This window comes from Limulus polyphemus, unplaced genomic scaffold (assembly GCF_000517525.1).
Source record: "Limulus polyphemus unplaced genomic scaffold, Limulus_polyphemus-2.1.2 Scaffold300, whole genome shotgun sequence".
Lineage (NCBI taxonomy): Eukaryota > Metazoa > Arthropoda > Merostomata > Xiphosura > Limulidae > Limulus > Limulus polyphemus.
The window spans coordinates 609,520-631,530 of record NW_013665910.1 but is presented as its reverse complement, the minus strand read 5'-3'; the positions used below and the strand labels follow the sequence as shown (position 1 = coordinate 631,530).

At 30.2% G+C, this 22,011-nt stretch overlaps 2 protein-coding genes across 3 annotated transcripts in view; one reads left to right on the top strand and one right to left on the bottom strand.

Annotated features, from left to right (window-relative positions):
* LOC106457181 (ubiquitin thioesterase OTUB1-like) overlaps positions 1–13,248 on the top strand; it is a 22,480-nt gene extending 9,232 nt beyond the window's left edge. Inside the window, exons 4-8 of the mRNA XM_013916575.2 lie at positions 2,878–2,996; positions 4,758–4,842; positions 5,178–5,281; positions 10,209–10,299; positions 10,518–13,248. Coding sequence (XP_013772029.1) covers positions 2,878–2,996; positions 4,758–4,842; positions 5,178–5,281; positions 10,209–10,299; positions 10,518–10,715 — 597 coding nt within the window. The 3' untranslated portion in view covers positions 10,716–13,248. The remainder of the gene's footprint in view (positions 1–2,877; positions 2,997–4,757; positions 4,843–5,177; positions 5,282–10,208; positions 10,300–10,517) is intronic.
* A 3,452-nt stretch (positions 13,249–16,700) lies between these two features.
* The window catches only part of LOC106457180 (transcriptional adapter 2-beta-like), a 54,187-nt gene continuing 48,876 nt past the window's right edge, over positions 16,701–22,011 (bottom strand). For both annotated transcript variants that reach the window (XM_013916573.2, XM_013916574.2), the window contains one exon: positions 16,701–21,610. In XM_013916573.2, coding sequence (XP_013772027.1) covers positions 21,488–21,610 — 123 coding nt within the window. In that variant the 3' untranslated portion in view covers positions 16,701–21,487. The remainder of the gene's footprint in view (positions 21,611–22,011) is intronic.

Sequence of the window (22,011 nt, the reverse complement as noted above, 5' to 3'; positions counted from 1 at the left end):
CTCAGTTTGAATGTTAGACTGAATAATATTTTTAAGTTTCTAGACGTCTTTGTTCTTGGCCGCAAGAATAGCTCATTCACTCAGCCAATCGTGATTCTTATAATTGGTTTAAATATTGGGAAATACTTTTTCAACCAATTCTTCTTTTGACGTCACTAAATTGCAGACGTTATGAGGCAATGAAATTCGTCCTGAGGTCAGATCAACCGGCACCTTTCCGTTCCCAATTTCCAGCAATTGATGTGAGAATATCTCAGCTGATTGGTCGTTTTGCAGCTGGACACGCATATTTGTAGTTAATTTTAACATCTTTATGTGTCGCCACAAAGTAGAGTATTTCAGGCAAGCATTTATTTCATCCGCTGGTGTCGATCGCGGAATTACAGGTAATGTTTGCCTGAAATATTCTGCAAGCAATATTAATGCGTCCCCAAATGGTCTGATGTTTCCACGCAAATCTTGCAATGATCGATCAAGAACCTCGAGCGATTTTTGTGCGCCATTGTGCATTCATCCCAAACAATAAGATTAGACCAACCTCGTTGCAAGAGATTTAATAACTGCAGATGCCCATGCCTTCAGATGAGCTTGGAAACCAGTATTTGCCCCCATAGAAATTGATTCCTCATCAAAGACATTCTTTTACTTTCCTATTATGGTAGAATGTCAAAATAACAGCAAGGATTTAGGAGATCGAAAAGTCAGGATATTCACTGATGATAAGCAAAACTTATTGTACTTGCAAATTGACAACAATAACTCACTTTCTTTCAAAGTGATTCCTTCTTCTGTCAAATACAATGATTTGTTTCTTTTGATCTTGATGTTTTGGGCAATTTTACTGTTTGGAAACATTCTTTTCATCTGTTCAGCCATATGGTCGACCTAAAGGAATGACATTTTCTGCTCAGCTGTGAATTCAAATAGCAAAACTTCAGCTTTTACAGTTATTTTATTGATATCTGGTTCTGCCTGTTTGTTGAAAAAAGTACTGATCCACACTGTTCTTTGTTTAGCTGTGAATGCACTATGCTTATTTGTGGCTTTATGTTTCATTAAAGTCAGCCTGTTGGCATCCTTCAACTTATAGTCACACTCTGTGCAAATTAGAATAGACTTATCATTTGGGTTGCTCATTTTCCTCATACATCAAATCCAGAACCTTATACAATCATTATTGAAGGTCTGTTTGTACTATTTAACTTTTTTAAATGGAGGGTTGACTTCTGTAGAAGAATCATTACAAACTGTGGTATCATTATGGTAACTTATCTGTGATGTAATGAATGGAACATAATATATTCAACAGTTTGAACAAATTTCAGTGAAGAGAATTTTAAATTCAATGTTCACTTTCACTCATCCAAAGTTGGAGGAAAAAACAACTTGAGGGGTGTGACAAAAACATTTTATTGTCATTAATCATTTAAATACATTACTTTATTTGCATTGGAGGATATAAAGTTTAGGTATATTTTAGAGAATGCAGTGTGTTTTATATGTAGTATGTCTTTGTGAAGAAAATTAATATTAGACTACTCCACCCCAAGAAGATATTATATTTATAAACATTTTCAGCTTTAAGGTATTGTCATTAAGTTAGATAATTTATAATGTGTAGAACAGGAATAAAAATGTTCAACTTATTTTAAACTTGACATCTTCTAAAGACAGGTAATTTAATAGGAACATTGACCACAAGATGGCAGGACCCTCTTAACTGAGAACAGCAGAAACGCAAGTTTACCATATTAAATACATATTTTCTACCAATAAGAATGATATTGTATTAACAGATATCATTTAAACTGGGAGAAAAGTCTTACGTGTCTTACCACTAAACTTCACAGGATGAACCCAATTTATTCTATGTAACAAGACAGGCAATTGTTGAAAAATGCAACATTCTGAGACAGTGAATGCTACTGTTGCAATCTGCCAGTGTGCATTGTTGAATCACAGGATGCCAAATTTGCAGTCTGTGGAAGAGGAGAGAGGTTTTCATGTCTTATGCAGTGTGGTGACATGACAACACCAGTTGAACAACTTGGGCTAAGTGTCCTGTTGCTTCTTCAACCCAGACAGGCCATGCTCAACATCCAGAAAATGTCAGATATTTGATTCTTGGTACAGGATGTTACCAAGATAATATAGGTGTCATTCACAAGTGCTTAAGTCAATATATGATAAGTTGTCATATTGCATCATATTTCATACTTTGAATTTTTTTCACTACTCAAGATTTTTGAAAAATAAAACTCGATAATCTTCTAATCTTGAAAAATTCAAAAATTTGATTAAAGTTTGTAATAAATTCCTAAGATCCCAAGATTTTGGGAAAAGTCCCAAGTAGTGGTAATGGTGCTCACAAATCTTTCTGAATGATTATTTTTTTGTGCATTTTGTATTTTGAATTAGGTTGTTAGGATTTTGTTTCATTGAAATGTTGTAATAATTAGCTGGCATACCTACAACTTGGCCCATTTTATGAGACTTCTGTTGGGTCTTGGATAATGATAATATTTTACACAACTACATAATTACATGAAATTAGATGGTGATTGATGGATACTTAACTCACTGTCATTGTTAACTCATCTGTATCTTAGTTTGCATGTTATTGCTAAGCAATTTGACTTTAGTGTTAGTACTTTTTTACACAACTATGTATCAGTTTAGCACTCTATTTAATAAAACAAATAAACTGATTCAAATAAAGTCTCTATTATGAAGACTTAGAGAATTACTGAGGTTGCCCAGAGATTATCTAGGCTTCATGTGATTGTACATGAAGCAGTAATCTAGAGTGTTATAAATATATGTTTTGTATTTGTATGAGTGTGGTCACTTCCAAGTTATTATAGTTAATCTTTCTAGGATTTAAGAAACAAATACCAGTTCATGCGAAGGACAAGACCAGATGGTAACTGCTTTTTCAGAGCCTTTAGCTTTGCATATCTTGAAAGTTTATTACATGACAAACAAGAATATCTCAGGTAGGTTGTGTAAAAAAATTATGTAAGTTTTTTTAGAAATAGTTTGTAAGCTGTTTGTTCTGTATTATTCAATGTTTTACAAATAACTAAAGCTTTTAAAGCTAGGGTATGAATTTTCCAAAAATCAATCGTCAAACCAGTGCAATAGCCAAAAATCCTAAAGCTGTTGCCACCACATAGAATTAACCAGTTAAGGCAAACAACTGTCTAGTTGTAATTGAATGCTGAAAACCCCCAAAAAACACTTTTTTTATTATTTATTGCTATTATTATCCACGTAATAGTATTTCTATATGCAGCAGCTAAAATGTTTTTTGGAACTTAATCTCATCATTTTGTATGCTTTTCTATGGTATGTTTATTGTATGTGGCCTTACTTTTTATGTGGCAAAATTAAAATTGTGTTGCTAAAATTTAAAATTATGCACTATAGAATTACTAATAATGCAGAAAAAGTAAATATTATGCATTCATTATGTAGCAAAATTTTTAATTATGCAACCCTTATCTAAAATAAAAACAGCTTAAAACAATAATATTTAAGAAAATGTTAGACATAGTTAATGTATTTCCATCAACGTCAACGATTTAACTTATTGTTTATGAAATAAAAACAACAAACACACTTTTAGACTTTCAGTGTCTTTTGACAGGCCGTTGATTAGACTTTCTAGCTGGCAGGTACCACTTGCGAAGCGAAACAAAAAGTCACAATTAAGTCAAAAATTTTAGTTCTTGTAACATTGACCTATTCTTGACTTTACTAATTTCAGAAATTCAGAATTCGATCATACAGTAATGCTGTAAACCTATGATTGTGTGGTAATATGTAAATTATGCAAAAATATATCATGGCTGTATAATTACATTAACCCTATCACAAGTGGTGATCACCTTTCAATTGTCTAATGCTCACTTGAATATAAAATTATCAAATAAAAATACATAATGATTCTAACTCTATAAAGTTTTAACTCCACAATATTTTAGAATAGAATATTTGGTCAGTTCGTAATATTTATTCAGTGTAATTTGCAAAGAAAAAGAAAATATATACATTTACATTTATGCACTGCTCGGAGACGTCTTGCCTGTAAACAACATACTTAGATTTTTTCAGCTCATCCCAAAAAAATAGGCTTATCTTTCCTAAGAAACCATCATCTCTTGAGAATATAATTAGCCATGTCCTGTTTAAGGTTTTATTATTACAGCTCCTTCATTCCCACCCTTTTATGATGTCAAAGCATGTGGTGTAAACAGTCTCTATCAAAGCACAATTGACAAAAAAAGATATAAAAAGAAATATGTTAATATCAATCAAGTTGAAATTGATTGGATATATATATCAGATGGAACTTTTTCATCAACATTAATTAAAATTGAAATTGTAAGATAAAAGGGAGTATTTTTTAATGTTTCTTCAAAAGAGTGTCTTATTATGTTTCATGCAATTTGGCTAAGTAAACTTACTGAGAAGGAAAATAAAATCAAAGAATTTCAATGATGCCCCTTCGTCCAGAAAGGGTTTAATGTGGTGCCGTGTAAGTTGTCAAGTTATGAACACATACATACATACATATGTGTAACCTTTATAAATGTGACTTAGTTGCCTTTTTGACATATTTACTTTGAGTAGAAAACTTAAAATAGTAGATTGTAATATTGCATTAAGAGCTTGCATTTTACTTTATTTATATAAAATTATTTCTGATCAAAGAAATTTGGAAAACTGGTGAATGATATTTTTTATGCCTGCAGATTTAAAACTGTTGCTGCCAGAAGTAAACCAGATTTAATTGCCTTAGGATTTCCTCAATTTACTATAGAAGATTTTCATGATACAGTGAGTATTTAATTACAGTTTTTTTTACACTAGACTTTCTGTCATGTATTGCATGTGGTTACTAAATATACAAAGCTCATTTAAAAAACAAACATTGAGATTTTTGAACTGTCTGTAAATTTTTGTCTGATTTGATACTGACTAGTTTTATTTTTAAAGTTTAATATGACTAAATACAAAACCTGTTGGTTTTGCTTTTTTTTATCTGCATTAATTGACATTATAATGTTTTCCCTTTGTATTAGAACATAAGAGCTTTAAAAATTTGGAATTTTTCTGTTTATCTTAGATATAATGCCTTGTTTTATTTCAAATAATTATTTAATTTCCCTCAGTTCATGGAAGTACTCAATAAAATTGAGACACAGATATCAGAAGAAGAACTACTTAATATATTGAATGACCAGGGTTACTCAGACTACATTGTGGTATATATGAGGTAAGTGAAATCCAGATATTTTGGTATCTGTATCAACTCATTCTTGTTTCCTTTCCTTTTTTTTTATCATGCATTGTATTTGCTTTCCTTTATTTTGTCTTTCAACACCTAAGTGAATTATTGTCGTTTGTATATTTGCCAATAAGAACTTACTCTTTGGTGTGAAGTTTACTGATCATAAGTACTTGATTTCTCTTTCCCTCTAGATCGTATACTATTATAGTACTTTTGTAAATTCAGTTTCAACTCCATGTATTGAACACTTGAATTTTGTACAGCTTGTTACTGATAATTATTGGAAATTTCCAATTCATAAATTCACTTTCTATCTATGGCAATATCAAGCTTTAGGTAATCAATGCATTTACAGTAATCTTTTTTTGAGCTATTATTATGAAAGTAGAAAACGTAAGTCAGATGGAAGTAGGTAACATATCGGTAGGAGTATTATGAACTAGAAATAACATATAACCATGCAAAACATAACTTGACTGATTTTATATAGAAAACAGTGTAATTTGTCTTAGTTGTTAAGTCAAGCATGGGCTGTGCTTATTAGTAAAGAAGCTCATAGTAAATAATAAAAAATTAAATTTTCATTTCATTTTGTTTTTGGTATTTACACTACAGGCCATCTAAATAAATTCATATTCTGAATCATATCTTAGACTTAAACTCAAATTGGATGTAATCTTTTTATCTTATATTTTATAAAAATTAAGTAGTTACAAAACATACTAATGAAGTTGGTTATGACATAAAAGCATTTAGGTTTAAAAAATAAAAATATGATAAAATATGATAAAAGACTGGAAAACCTTATTTCCTAGCATACTTAAAATACTACATTAAGTGAAATTTAAACATATTTCTCACTGTTTTCACTGAGAAGTATTTTAAGTCAAGCATGATATTGAACAGCCATAAACTAATGTAAAATAAAAGGTGAAATGCATACACAGTAATAAACATAAGAAAGAAAAAAACTTTAGCTAGTAGTTTTGGGCTTCTTTCAGAGAAAAGAGTGATGCAAAAAAAAAAGGAATTAATATATGTTCATAAAAAAGAGAGGTAAATTGCTAAAATATGTAACTACTGTGAAATCAACTAACTTCTTTATGTGTTAAACTCTTCTTTGAAAAACACCAGAACCAACAGTTTTGTTTTGTCTTTTTTTCCATTTCCTTATATTTATTCCATATCATTCATTTGATGAATCTAATAATGGTTGGAGACAACTTGAATGAGTAATGAAGAAAAACTTTAATATAAGTTTAACACAACTTATATTAATGTTTTTCTTCATTACCCATTCAAGGGTCTCCAACCATTATTAGTCTCAAAGTGGGTTCCTCGTCATCGAATTTGATGAATCTATTTTGAATTAATTTTATGTAGGCTTTATTGCCTGTTTTACTTTATTTGTATCCTCTATGTAGGCTTTATTGCCTGTTTTACTTTACCTATATTCCATTGATGAATTTCTTCATACATATGTTTTACCTGTACATGCATTTCTCACAATTTTTAAGTGTTAATTTTTGTACTGGTATACTAGTGAGTAGTTACACAGGCCTGCGATGGTTTTATTGTCTTGAAATTTTACATATTCTTCAGTAATTCCTGTACGCTAAATCTGAAAATGATATCCATTTTTCTCCATCATGGACAGATTTTTCATAAAACGTCATGTGCTTTTACATAAGTGAATCATTTTCATCGAAATTGGATCACATTTTGTTATGCTTAAAATGTTGATAACCACTGGCTTTAGACTTCTCTAGTCCAATCACAACATGAGAGTCTTATCGATTGTTCTAGAACCCACAAGAAACATACTGCTAGTATATGAATGGTTAACAGACCACATAACATGTCATTTCTGGATAGTATTTGTCTGTGCGTGCACTTTGACATTATTTTTTCTTTTCAATATTATTTATTCATCTCTTTGGTAAGAAGAGGTTGTTTAACCCTTTTGAGATGGGTCATAGGTGAAAGGTCAATACAATAAATATATATAAATGTATAATGTTATGAGATTTAAGCTATTTTGTCTAAACATTTCTATTTTCGTGTTACAATTTGTGTTCAGTTTAGAATGAAAGAGGCATAATTTATGTTTAATTCCTAATTTTTTATGGTGGTTACAAGATCATTCAAATCTACCGAACCTGTAGAAATTAATTACTGAAAATATCAGAAAAATATGAAGTTTTTTCTTAAGAAACAGTTGATAACTATCCAGACATTACAAAGAGGCTCTTGATATAATTTCATCTGATTCTGAATCTGATGTCAAAAAATTTTGTCAGAAATGATGATAGGGATTGTTTTCAATCTGAAACGTCTGGTTAACCACAACTTTTCACACAAGGTGAACTTAATAATTTGGTGAGAGATTTGGGCCTTCCAAAGGATTCTTCAGAGATTTTGAGGTCCAGACTTAGGGCTAAAAACTCGCTTTCTCCAGGGATATCATTTTACTGGTACAGAAATCATGAAGAAGAGTTTATATCATACTTTTTGCAAGAAAGTTCACTGGTTTATTGCAACAATTTTTCAGAATTAATAGCAATGCTAGGAGCTGCAGTCTATGAACCAAGTGAGTGGTGATTGTTCATTGATTCCTCCAAAAGTAGTCTAAAAGAGGTGTTCTCCAAAGAAGGGATTGATATTGGGCCTCAGATTAGGAAATTGACTTTGAAATGAACAGTTCAAAAGAACAATGAGAAAAAGTTAAAAAAGAAGCATGGATTGCTTTTAAAGATGTTATTGACAAATTTTTAGAAAAAATAACCCAAATTATGAAAATATTGCCAATAACATGATCAATAAATTCAAAGAGTTGGGTTGTAATATGAGATTGAAAGTTCATTTCTAACACTCTCATATTGACTATTTCCATGAAAATCTCAGTGCTGTCAGCGAAGAACAAGGAGACAGGTTTCATCAAGACATCAGGGAAAGCAGAACATCAGCATGATGGCTGATTACTGCTGGTCATTGAAACGTGATGCTCCAGACACAATACATAAAAGAAAGACCACAACACATAGTTTTGAGACTAAAAGATGTAGATTTCACAAAAAAAAAATCAGGATGCATAATCGTTTGACATCGGTGTTCTTCCCTTTTCTTCAGTTTGTTTGTATTTTTGTTAACAAACATAATAATAAAAATGTTCATTGTAGTAAACGAAATAATAATTTGATCTTCCCAAATGTAAAATATCCTTACATGATAGAAAAAAATTAATATTATTTTCGAAATCTGCATAGCTAAATTATATTAAAATCCATTATTAAAACCAAATCAACTTTAATGAAATTTTAAATTTGCAGGCCTGTGTTATTAGTTAATATAAAAAGTGATTTATTGTGAATATATACTGTTGAGTATTGAAATTTATTTAGAAATTCTTTTTAAGAGTTATATATATTTGTAGTATCTGTGTTTTTATTTCTCAAAATTTACCCATGAAAACAAGACCAAATAGTATAGCAGTTTTAAGACACACATGGTTGGAATTAGGTTGTAATATTTATCTTATGCTTATTTAAAACTGTTTGTAGAATTTCTTATGTAATAATTGGTATTTCAAAATACATGACATCATGTATAAAAGCCTTTGATATTGTATTAATAACAGGCTTTAAAAAGTGTTAATATTTAGTAAAATATAGATGAAATTTTAAAATTTTTAGACAGTATTTTCTATTTAAATAAGATAATTAACATGATAGGAATTTTGCCAAATTACTTACTTAGTAAAATAGCACTGTTAAGAGACTTACTGTTCCTTCACAATTAGTAGATGACTCTGATATGTTGAAGAAATGAAACTAAATGGCTTATTGCAGAGATAAAACTTACTTGCACAATATTTTAATATTCATATAAAATAGATTGTAGTTCCATTTCTTTCTGGGTATAAAAATAAGAAGTCTGTTATCAGACTATTATAAGTCCAAGTTAAGCCTCTTATATTTCCATTTAATCATATTGAGTTAGATGTAACTTTCATAATTTACAATAAACATTCAATGCTAAACAGTAATCTCAGTTAAATATTGTTTAATAAATCTTTAAGATCATATCTAAATTCAAGTTAATTATGAATACTCCTCATTTTGTCTGTAGACTTGCTTATACTAATTAAAAGCAATAAATTAATTTTACAATATTCTGTTTGATAAATCTCAGAAATACTTGTGTAGACTCGCAGTGTTTGTCAGTATTCATCCACATGACCTTGTCTATCAACCAGACTTTTAACACAATTTAAAAAATAATCAATGAATATTTATATCACAAAACCTTCTTTGGATGTTATGAGAAAGAAGTAATTCACATAGATAATAATTTTAAATGCTACAGCATACAAATATACATCATTGTGAAAGTATCACCCCTAATATAGCAATAAAATGCAACAACACGCTAGAAGCTTAAATGTTAACTTAAATCTACAACCATTCTGCAAGAATGGTGACTTAAGCTGTAAATGTAAAACAAAATATTTTCAAGGAACAAAAAGCAGATTTATTACTGGATAGACACAATGCACCTTTATGTACAGCATTGCCATATACTTGAATCTATATTTGGTCATGATATTGAAACTGTTGTCTGAAAAATTGTTAAAGGGAAATTAATAAACTTTTATTGGTTTCATTTGAAAAAAATAGGAAACTTAGTAGATTTGATAACAGACTTGTAAAAATTTTGTTAGAAGATACAAATTCTTTATTTCAGAAGCTGTATGGATATTTTATTTCATGTAAGAAGTATTTCTTTAATGAACTTATTCCTATATTGTCACAAACACACACTGTTGCTTCAAACTATGATATCTGGTAACTTAAAGTGAATATATATAATATTAAAACTTGACTGTGTTTATCTCATTCCTTTCTTGAAATAGACTCCTGACTTCTGGATATTTACGCAAAGAAGAAGCCTTTTTTTCTAACTTTATTGAAGGAGACAGGACAGTATTGGAATTCTGTCACCAGGTAGGATGATGCATTTTTAGTTATAAGTTATTTTTAATGGTTCATGTTGTGCCAATCTCAATCCTACACATTATTTTAAGGCTACTAATCATGACAGTTGTGATGATTTTTTATAGTCTAGTATCATGAGAAATTAATATTTTGATCAAGTGAAAATAAGATTTCTAGCTTGTGTGTGGTGTACTCTCAGTAAAGAATGAATTACATTATATTTTCAGGAAGTGGAACCTATGTACAAGGAAAGTGACCATATTCATGTGATAGCTCTGACTCTCACCCTTGGAGTTGGAGTCAAGATTCAGTACATGGATAGGGGAGAAAGTGATAAGGTTAATGCCCACAACTTCCCTGAAGACAAAGCTCCTCGAATTCATCTCCTTTATAGACCAGGCCACTATGATATACTTTATGAATGATTGGAAAAAAATTAAAGTTTAGCCATAAAATCATTCCAGGTTATTCCACAGAAAACAAAACACCTTCTGGATGAAATGGCTGGTAACACTAGGGTTTTTGTGATTAGTGTTATAAACAGCTTTTAAACTTTCAGGTTGTGTTGATTGATATAACAAATCTTGACCAGTAGCTCTTCTTCCTTTTGCCCAGTGTGTGTCTTTCTTCTCAAGTATGCTCACTGCATATCTGTTAATCTTTCAGTATAAGTACTCTTGATATTTTAATATATATATTTTTTTTCAATGGAGGTCAGTAGAACATTTTGTAAGGAGTAAAAATAACATTACTTAGTATCATGTTACTTCAGTAAATGTTGTAAAAAAAATATACTGTTCTATTAACAAAAAGCCACTTTGGTCTCCTACAAACTGATAAATTTGAGACAACAGGTATGTAATTTGAATAGTTGTTTTGTTGCCATTGTTTTTTAGAACCTCATTAATTTCAGTGTCATAAGTCTTAATAATATAACATACAGGAAGAGAATAGAGGTATTTTTGCACTACTTAATTATAAACTGTTGTTAACTATGTAAAAGCCAAACAGAAACTTTGAGAAGAAACTATTATCTTCATTCACTGAATAAAAGAGTAGTTTTTTTTCTTATAAGCATATGTAGAGACCTTGTCTTTTTTTTGTAGAGAATTTATTCTAAGCTGCAATATTGGTAGTATCTTAAATATTTAAAGATACTTCTTAATACTATATTTTGAGAACAATATCCTTTGGCTTTTGGCAGTTTTTTGCATCACAGAGGTTTTTATTTCACTATGTCTAGACTCTTATCCACTAGGGTTTATTTTACCTGCTGAGGTGTATGAAGACGAAAAAAAAGAAAGGAAAATAGAAAGAAACAGTTTGCATGAATTATATTGTACCATTCAGTGATTTTATTTCTTTATTCTTATTAAATCTAAAATGTTAAATAAACAATAAGACTAGTAATTCTTCATGACATCTGGGATCTTAATAAGCTTTAGTAAACCTTTCAGAAAATTTCTTAATGTCATAATCGACTAAAATAACCCCATATCTGCAGTATAAACAATAATAGTTATAAAATGAAACAAAAAACAAGATTTCATATTATTTAAAGTATGTTTTATCTCATTTTACATAGAATAATAATCATACATATGTATGTTTCTCAATCATAAATAGTTTAATTGTAGTTAAAGGTAATCATGGAATTCTGGCTGTTCTTCTTGACCAATTATTGCTATATTTTTCAGAGGTATTTTACCATGAGTAGACAAAGCTCAACTAAGTTTTGGGTTCAGTCTAAGTTTATAATTGACTGTGAAGAGTAAAAGACATTATATGGCCAACCAAATGTGCTTAACCATATTATAGCACTTATCACTGTTGTTAACTAAAGTTACAATGTCACTGTGAAGAACTTGTACCTATGAGTGGCCTAAGTTGAATTTTTTTTGCATTAAAATCCCTTACTAAATCTATAAGCTGACCTTTTCCTATTGTAACATATAGAGAAATATACACCTAAGGTACAATTTAGGAGACAGTAAGCTAAAGAAGTTTGTTTAGAATTATAAATGCCCAGTTTATGTTGCAATGTAAGAGCATCTAGTGTCACTACATCTTGATGTACATGCACACAACTTTACAAAGTACAAAAGAAACTCAAAAAACTTATGAGTACTTCTGGTTAGGATATCAATCATTGTCATAATTAGTAGTCTTCTATGTCACGAAAGTCTAATTATTAATTAATTAATTTTTTGATTACTGGATACTAATTACTAACTATTTTTTATCTCACATTTTGGATGCTAATCTGTTGCCATCTTTAGGGAAGTCCTGAGAAGGACTGTTTCTGTGGTGGTAGAGACCAGGATTCTGCCATGGGTCTTTCTGATAGAGAGGCTGGTGTATTGTCTACCCTGAGGGAGAGATCTCAGATGATTGTATAGACTACTAACCATGACAGTGATTAAACATATTTGTGTAAAGCGAAGAGAAGTAATTTTGTAACAAAATAAATGACCTTAAAAGTCGAATGTCTCAATGCCAAATGGAAGATCATGGCTCATGTTTTATTATGTCTCACAAGGTAAAGTTACAACCATAGTAATTACAATGGTAGTTATCACCTAACAAACTACATGGCAAGTTCCAGCCAAAAAAAGAATAAGTCTTGCAAATTCATTAATTTCAACATGATTACTTGAAATATAAGAAATCACATTGTAAAATGTAGTATCTGTAAAAAAAATAAAAATAGTATTGTATATATAGATTAGATGAATAATCTTTTGATGGTTTTCTCTTAGCTATAGTTAAATATCTGAGATACACATTTGTATATACGATATTATACAATTATTTTAATATAGATTGGTCTATTGTTTGGAGGAATTGGTTTAAATCTAAAACTCAAATTCATCTGTAGAATTACAACATTTGTACTGTTTATAGGTTTGCTAAAACACATTTTAAATTATTGGTATTTAATAAAAGAAATCATACTTATATCTACCATGAATATTGATATTTATTTAGATGATGTTTGTTTAAAACACTATAAATGAACTTACATTTTTTAAATTATTACAACTTAATTTTACCATGAAAAACATTTTTTTTAGTTGATAGTTTATACTACATTATCAATTTTTTAATACTGACTTTATTTTTTATATGATGAATAAGGCCCCCCAGTGGTATGTTTACAGACTTACAACACTAGAAACCAGGTTTCGATACCCGTGGTGGGCAGAGCACTGATAGCCCATTGTGTAGCTTTGTGCTTAACTTCAAACAAACAAACAAATTGATGAATATGAAATTTCATCCCAATAGCTTCAAATTTTATTTTTTCTATCTATCAAAAAGTTTCTCACAATATCAAAAACAAAAAAATATTAGAGTACGGAATTTAACATTAAAGTAATAAACGATAATTTTTAGAACTAAATCATGATTCACTTGGAATAATCTTTTTTTGGCATTTCCTTGAGTCATAGTTGAACCCACAACTGGTCATACCCCAGATGAGTGTTCTAACAACTGAACTAAAGGGTTAAGCCACTAGCAATTGCAAAGTAGTTTCTTTTTAACACGAAGTACCACATTTTACCACATTCACGAACAAGGCCTGTCCTCGAACCTTGTCTCAGGGTCGTAGGATGACACTAGTTTGGTGTGAGATTTACTTGTAGTAATCCATTCTGTCTCCCTTGAGCAGGGCCCTTACACTACGTGCGAGTGCTTTACCAACTCATCTTAAAAGATAACCTAGTGGAAAATAGTAATAATGCATTTTTTTAAGAACTCAAACAATTAATTAGAGAACCAAAATAAAATTAAGGTACATATTTAGGTTATTATTTATGAATTTTAATTATCTCCTAAGTCATGAAAGTAAATAACATATCACATGTGAAATATCTAAGTTTTATGAACACTAGATTGTTTCAACTTTCACACTAAAAATTCTAATGATAGTCAGTCATCCTTAATATAACTCCAGTTAATGTGAAAACAGAATAATAGTTCTGTTATGTAACAAACTTAAACCTACTGTGAACTAAAAAAAATGTATTTTGAATTAGCCAGGTGTCTAATTGATGTACAGTAGTAAAAAGTTATCTATTTAGTAGATACATCTCTCAGCAGATATAGTGTGGTTGATGTATTTACTTTCATTCATAAGTTCTTAGAATTACTATGATAGTTTTCTTCCACTGACACTGTTGTTGCTCGACCTGTTTAGCTCACTTGTTCACCAGTACTGAATGATAATAAAGCTAATTCATATAAATAAATAATTAGTGTTAAAAAAAACATATTTGTATACGACTTAAATAGATAATTGTTACACTTAATCTAATTCACACCATAACAGTCATCATTCTTGAAAGCTGATGATATAAACATCATCTTGACCACTACTATATCTTTCATATCCTAGCTTGTCTGATGGGCCCCGGTACTGGATATAACAGATACAGTGAGAATGACATAACATATTCTTCTTTCCTTTGCTATGTAAGTTCCTAAAATTTGTTTAAATATATCCAGTGCCACAGAGGCCTTTTGCTCAATACTAGGGCTCATCAAGCCAGCTGGAATACAATAGAGGTAGTGGTCTATTTATATCATCAGCTTTCATGAACAATGACTGCTGTGAATTGGATTAAAGAAGAAAATTGCAATTTAAGTCATACACAAACAGATTTTGATGGTAAAGATATAAAGGCTAACTAGTTGCAAAGTTTGTAGAAATTAGTACAAACAGAAAGATTTGAAAATATCGCCAACATTGTTTTAGTGGTCAAATTTTTGCTGTAAATTACAACCTAAAATAACAGGACAAAGGCAAACAACAACTTCCTTTGAATCAACTACAAAAATGTACAAACCTTTAAAATAGGATTTGTACCTTAATAGGGTTACATTTCTCAAGAGTAGAAATTTAGTTTTCAACTCTGTGGGTTCAGAGGTTGGTTGCTATATTTTCTTTGAAAATACATCATTATGAATCAATATTATTACTATTTAAGTATTGTTACGTCTCTATCTCTGGTCGTTAGTTAATTTTCCGTAAAAATTTGTTCCGAGGAAACTTTACCGATAAAAGTCCTTTCTTAAATAAAACTGGTTTATTCTTTCTGAATACAACTTTGCAATACACTTAATTTCCACAGTCACGCTATGCTATAATTCACAACGAACGACTCACGTGCTCGACTCAATCGTCAGTCTCTCTCTGTCTGCAGTTCAATTACATTGTTGCCGTCACTTCTTACCAGTCTTATATACACAAGAATACCGCATATCTAGTAAACGCTCGAGACTTCACGAACCTTCGAGAATATGATGTGTTACTAGCATCACGTGACCTCCGCTGTCGTAACAGTATGAAGAAAATACTTCATTAATGGAAAAGTGAGAAGGACATATTCCTCTATGTAAATTATATTTTGATTCTTAAAAGCAAATTATATTTGTAGAAACTATTTTTAAAAATTCAATTAATTGGGATTCCTCATGGTTTATTTACTGTGCTTTCAGTTCTAGAGATGCTATCCATCTCAACTCTTCCTTAAATAAGTATGAGGTTTCTATGAAACTATTTTGTTTTATTTCCTCCAGAGTATTAAATAAACCTTATAACTTTACTTTTGCATGAGTCCAGACATATACAAGCAACTGAATATTATAAAACTCAGCAATAACACAAGAAGTGTAGGTAAGATTTTTTATAGGATTGTCTAGTACTTGTTATACATATTAATAAATTTGAATATAAAGGTTCAGTCAACAGTTGCAAGTTTTCAAATACTTCTGTTGTGACTATTACTGACACTTTTATAAAAAAAAAGGTAAAACACTTGTTAACCAACACAGTTGGAAATTTGTAATGTAGCCATAGAATAAAAATTATTTCACCAATTATGTTTTTGAAGCATGAAGTCAGTTTTAAGGTCATTTCTATTTTTAAACATCAAATATTTGCAGGTGGTATTCAAAAAGTAAAGTATTTTATATTATTTTTGTAAGAATAAATATTAACTTTTAATTTCTTCTTTTACGAAATAAATCTTTATTTTATGATCCAAGAAAGTTTTAAAAGCTGGAATTAGTTCTCATCCAATTTGCTGCCTATATTATAAAGTTTTATGTTTGTTTTAAGTACAAAGCTACATAATGGGCTCTTTACGTTCTATCAATCGCACGGAACTGGACCCTGTATTTTATCATTGTAATCCTTAAACTTACCTTTGAAGAAGAAAAACTTTGTTTTAAAATTTCTCTCTAAATTCAAGTTTCCAATAATCAATAAAATTAAGAAAAGTGTGATAATATTTCACCGAGTGATACCATGGAATCTCAAACATGGTTAATATAATTAAAACGAAAATTTAAAAACATCTGTATATACTTTGTTCTGATGAAAAATTTCACAAATGTACACCAACAAGTTAAAAGGATGGGGATTTTATTTTATATACATTTTACAAAACTGTACAATAAATAGTGAGAAAACTTCAGTGATGTGAAATCACCTCTTGGCACTAACAAGTAGCTGTTTGTTACCTAGAGTACTGTTGAAATATTCATATGTATTATCTTACAAATAATTCAAATTAAACTCATTACATGTAAGAATATAACTCCCTATTTACCATTTTTCATTGTACGTAATAATTAATCTCAAATAATAATAATAATACAAAACCACAACATTTGACTAATTATTTTAATTACTACCTCAAGTAGTAAGCTTATATTTTTTATTCTAATACAAAGTTTGGGTAATACAGATACTTTTGGAAGTAATAGGGGCTGTCAAATAACATTTTTTAAATATACACTGTTCGTAAAGATTCAACTTTGAAAAGTAGTAGTCACTGTTGGAACTAAACATAAATACATGGCAAAACCTGGAAGAAAATTAATACAAATTCATTACAAATCAAATTGCAGCAAAACATGTTTATCTGAATGCTTTCAAGGATTCCTCAGTCCTCATGTATAATTATGTACAGGACTGGCACAAAATATGTTGGGTGTATGTGATTGGAGAACTGTACAACCTAGTTTTGGTAGGTGCATAAAAACATATGCTGAAAACACACAAAAATTACCACATGTGGCACTGAAATGTGACCTTGAAACTGTATTTACTTGTAAATACTTCACTAGGAGTTGTAGTTAAGTGTGAGATCAACATCAGAACTCATTCATTCACTCATTGATTAGTAGAGTTGTTACACTACCCATTATCAATAATTGAGCAAAAAAACAAACAAAAAAAAAACACTTCAATATTACATAATGCATACCACTGAATATATGCATTGTGTTGCTTTTTGTCATGTCTCACTTGGTCTGGAGTTTGTTGTGGAAATGGACGGAGGGCACGCTGAACATTTGATGTAACTTACATTAATATTAGTTTTCTGAAGATAAAATATACTGTGACCAAATGTCATTTTGCACTGCCAATCTAGGAGCTTTTATTTTAACCATCAAAGTTCTGTATGTCTACACCAACTGGCAAAACTACAGATTATACAATTCTTCCAACATCTACAAGTTTAAACCCAAACTTATTCTGTGCCAGCCCTGTATATAAATAAAAATCTAATTTAAACTACAATATAACTTTATCAACTTACAAATTAAAAAAAGGCAAATAATATTAAATTTATCAGGAATGTATATTGGTTAAAATTACACAAACAAATGACCTGAAGCTGTTCCCATGTCCATATAGCAAGCTATAATAATAATAATGTAACAGTGACTTTAATTAAATAAGTATATAAATGTTTAACCAGGATTGGTTTGGTAATTACTTGGATTTAAGTGATCAAATTATAATGTCTTAATTATTAAAATCAGCTATAAAATTACTGGAGTGAACATCAACATCTTAAAGGCACTAAAACAAGTGCTAATTATGCTGTAGAAATCTAGTTCTAGAATACCTTGGGGGATTTCTCACTTAACCAGTCTCAGGTTGATTTCTTTGTGACGATAGGAAATTACATAAAAGTTAAGTTAAAAATTCACTGACATTCATAGAAACTTAACATAGAGACAGATTGTTATTAAACTGGCAAGTATATTATACGTTTGCAAATATGACGGAACATCATACTAAGATTGGTTGTAGTAAAATGCCTCATACAAAATTGATATAAATAGTATTTAAACTAAGTAACGAGTGTTCTCAGTGTAATTTTCGGACTGAAAAGCTGTTTCCATGACAATAAACCAGTAAAGAGCTGAAAAGAGTAAGCATTCTTATTTGTGATTTCACCATTTTAAACAATGATTAAGGACAGAGTAATAAAACTTTGCATAAGAATTGCCCTTTTAGATGTAGGATATTATAAAGATCACACAGTTATTACATTATTACAAAAAATAGCACAATACCTCAACTAATTTGTCACTTTTTTCTGATCAAACTTTCACTGCAATGTTCTAGATGTTCAGTTGTTATATTTTTCCAGTGTAGTTAAATAATCACTACCTTGTTTTCACAGAAATCAAATTTGCCAAGAAAATAAATTTACCCAGCCTACCTACTCTTCATTTTGTATGCAACGTTACAGATGTTTCTTCCAGTAATTTTTAAAAATTAAAAGCCACTTGAATCTCACATCTACAATATCTATGATACAGCCTAACACCTCCTCAGATTACTGTTAAGGTAAACACATTCAATAAGGTTTATATTTTCTAAAGCTATTCTAAATGTGTGTGTGTGTGTGTACAACTAGCAAGTAAGAAAACCTGGAGAACGTTGTCCTATGTTCCTTGATAAATTCAGTAACATTTATGATCTGATACTTATAATTCCCCGGGCTGATACAACTCAAAATTTCACACATACTAACATGTCTGTAATTTCACTTTTACTTTTGTTTTTAATGAAACAAACATTGTCATACACCTGGAATACCAATTTCTCCTCTACAGAAAGAACTAATTCCCGTATTCTATGTATGTGTATAATAATGGAATATCTCATGAACATGTTTCAAACTTAGCATGTTTCCACCTGTAATAGTGGACAAATGCCACCATGAAGTTAACTAAATTTGTATAATAATAAGAATATCTATCTTCCTCTTCCATAACAGAAAGTCAAATTATTGTAACTTATCTTTCCTTCTGGTGGTTCCTTTGAATAAATAAAACTGTTTGACTATGATAAGATACCCCCACCCCAAGATCCATTCAGTAGTGACATTTTTGTATCATTTACCCAAGTATTATATATGTTTACACTGCAGTGACTGATATGATATAGAATGCATTATTTAATCCTAAGATAGATTTCTTCTAATCATATACATGTTCCTAACTTGAGCTGTTTACTGAAATAATGTTTTATACATGTTGTGATAATTTACATTTGAGAAATAAATGGTTCCTAATACTGATGTTAAAACCTTACAGACTAGTTGAAACTGGAGAACCAAGTTTCCTTCATGGTAAACATTTATTAAATAACTTGTTATACGAGACCTTATTGGAGAAATAAGCCAGCAACATCATATTTTTTAAAATTAACACTATTTCAGCCAAATAAGTTGTTTCGGCAGTCTTATGTATTTACAGCATTTTCAGTTTAAAATCTACCAAGTACACACTGTATGCTCAACTTTCAAAACATCCTCATTTTGTAACAAAAAACTGACATGAAATTGCAGAAATAAGCGGTGCTACTATAGCATGCGGTCTACCGAGACTTTTACACTTAGTTAAATAGACAGGTAAAGTCAGGTCAGGTGGGGTCTTCTACGATCCCTCTGGGATAAGGGTAATAGGGTCCGGTGGGTCTAGGTAGACTACAGATACTACGGTAGACCACACGCTATAGTAGCACCAAATAAGCTTACCCTGTAAAGATATGTCCATAACTCAAATACTGTAAAATACAGAAAATCCTGATTTCTAAGTTCACTTAAACTTAAAACCATTGTTCTTTTGAAGAACTTGAATGGGTACACTAAAACATAAGAAAGAAAACACCTTTTAAAACAACTGTAAATCCTTTAGTGTTGAGTATTTGCATAATGTAACTTAAAAAGTTCACAATTTACGTGTTTGCACTGCAGGTTAATTTATGTGGAAAAGCAATTTTTTTTTTATATTTATGAACATTTGATATTAAAAAACATTTCTAATTCAAATACTTTGTAAAATAAATTTTAAAGAATATCTGTATCTATTTTTATGTACTTTCTTTTCAAAATCATTAGAAAATGCAACAAGCACCCTTATATAGGAAATACAGCATTAAAAAAAGAAACAACAATAACTTACAATTTGTTTAATTTCATCAACAAAAATGAAACCTAAACCAGACTTTGTTTGATTAAGTGCTGCCACACCTTTTTGACTAAGTACTCCTAAGCTGGCCCTTATTTACATGAGTACTCCACCCATGTAGTACTAACCACTAGGACTAACACTAATATTATCCCTATCATTTTTACACATCTCTTCATCACACTTTCACCTGTCTTTATTCTAAGCCAATACATCACAAAAATTTATTTTTATACAATAAACATCACAGTCAAAATGTATTGTACTGAATGCAAGAAGGCTGAAACTGTAAAAACAACACAAAAAACAAACAAACAAGCATCTCAAACCATGACTGAAAAGCAAACTTAAGTGAACCAAACACATAGGTTTGCAGTGTTGCAAACTTAACTACTTTCTTTTGCCTTTATGGTACTTTAGTTCTATTAATTTGCTGAATTTAATTCTATAATTTTTTGGATTATTTTTTAGAGGTAGCTTGCATACTCCTTCCAAGACCTACACATACCCCTGGGGGTTCTTGTACCACCAGTTGAGATTCATTGGCCCAGAATATTTCACAAGCTATTTTTTCCAGTACCAAGGATCAAAATTTATGTAGCATCACAAGTCATACTTTTCTGCATGGTTTATTATGTCTTGATCAACCTGCAGCATAAAACAAATAAGTATGCACATACCAATTAAAAGTGACTCCCAAGAAATCACGATTCAATGACTGACACTCTATCCTACATATTTAATGAATTTATACAATACAAACTAGGAAGCTGGAAGATCTACCAGCTACCAAACCAAAAACATGGCTCTTCATGAAGTCACTCAGCCTAGTGTTATCTACTGACACAACAGTTCTGACATCTAGTTTATAAATATGTTCCCTCTTATATCTAGGTTCCTGAGGTTATGGAAGTTAGCGTGCAGTAATCCATCCACTGTGGACTAAATAGTTGATAATCTTTTTTCTCATAGTTTTATCCAGACCTGCTGGATACTTAGGTTTGACAGTGCTTCCTTGCTTCTTTTTTAAGTGGTCCTGAAATACATAAAATTTTACTGATTAAAACAATCAATATTTTGAATCCTCCATTAAACAACCAGAAAAAAAAAATGCTTGTTCATTTAATGATGTCCTGTTTACCCACAAGTAATTAATTTCTACGAATGTAATACATATTTACATTACATTGCTAAATGTTTATAACTATAACATTGGTGCTACCTAATTCTTGAAACATAATTTTCGTGTAAATGTCCAACAATTCTTCTATCAGATTTCCACTTAGTGTTCTTACAAAGCAATACTACATGGAATGAAATCTATAAGTGGTATACTAATACAAAGAACAATTACGAACAAAAATGGTTTAGTACATGTACATTTTTTTTTAAGAATTCAGAAAATCAAAAGCAGCACTTTTATTACCTTTTAACTAA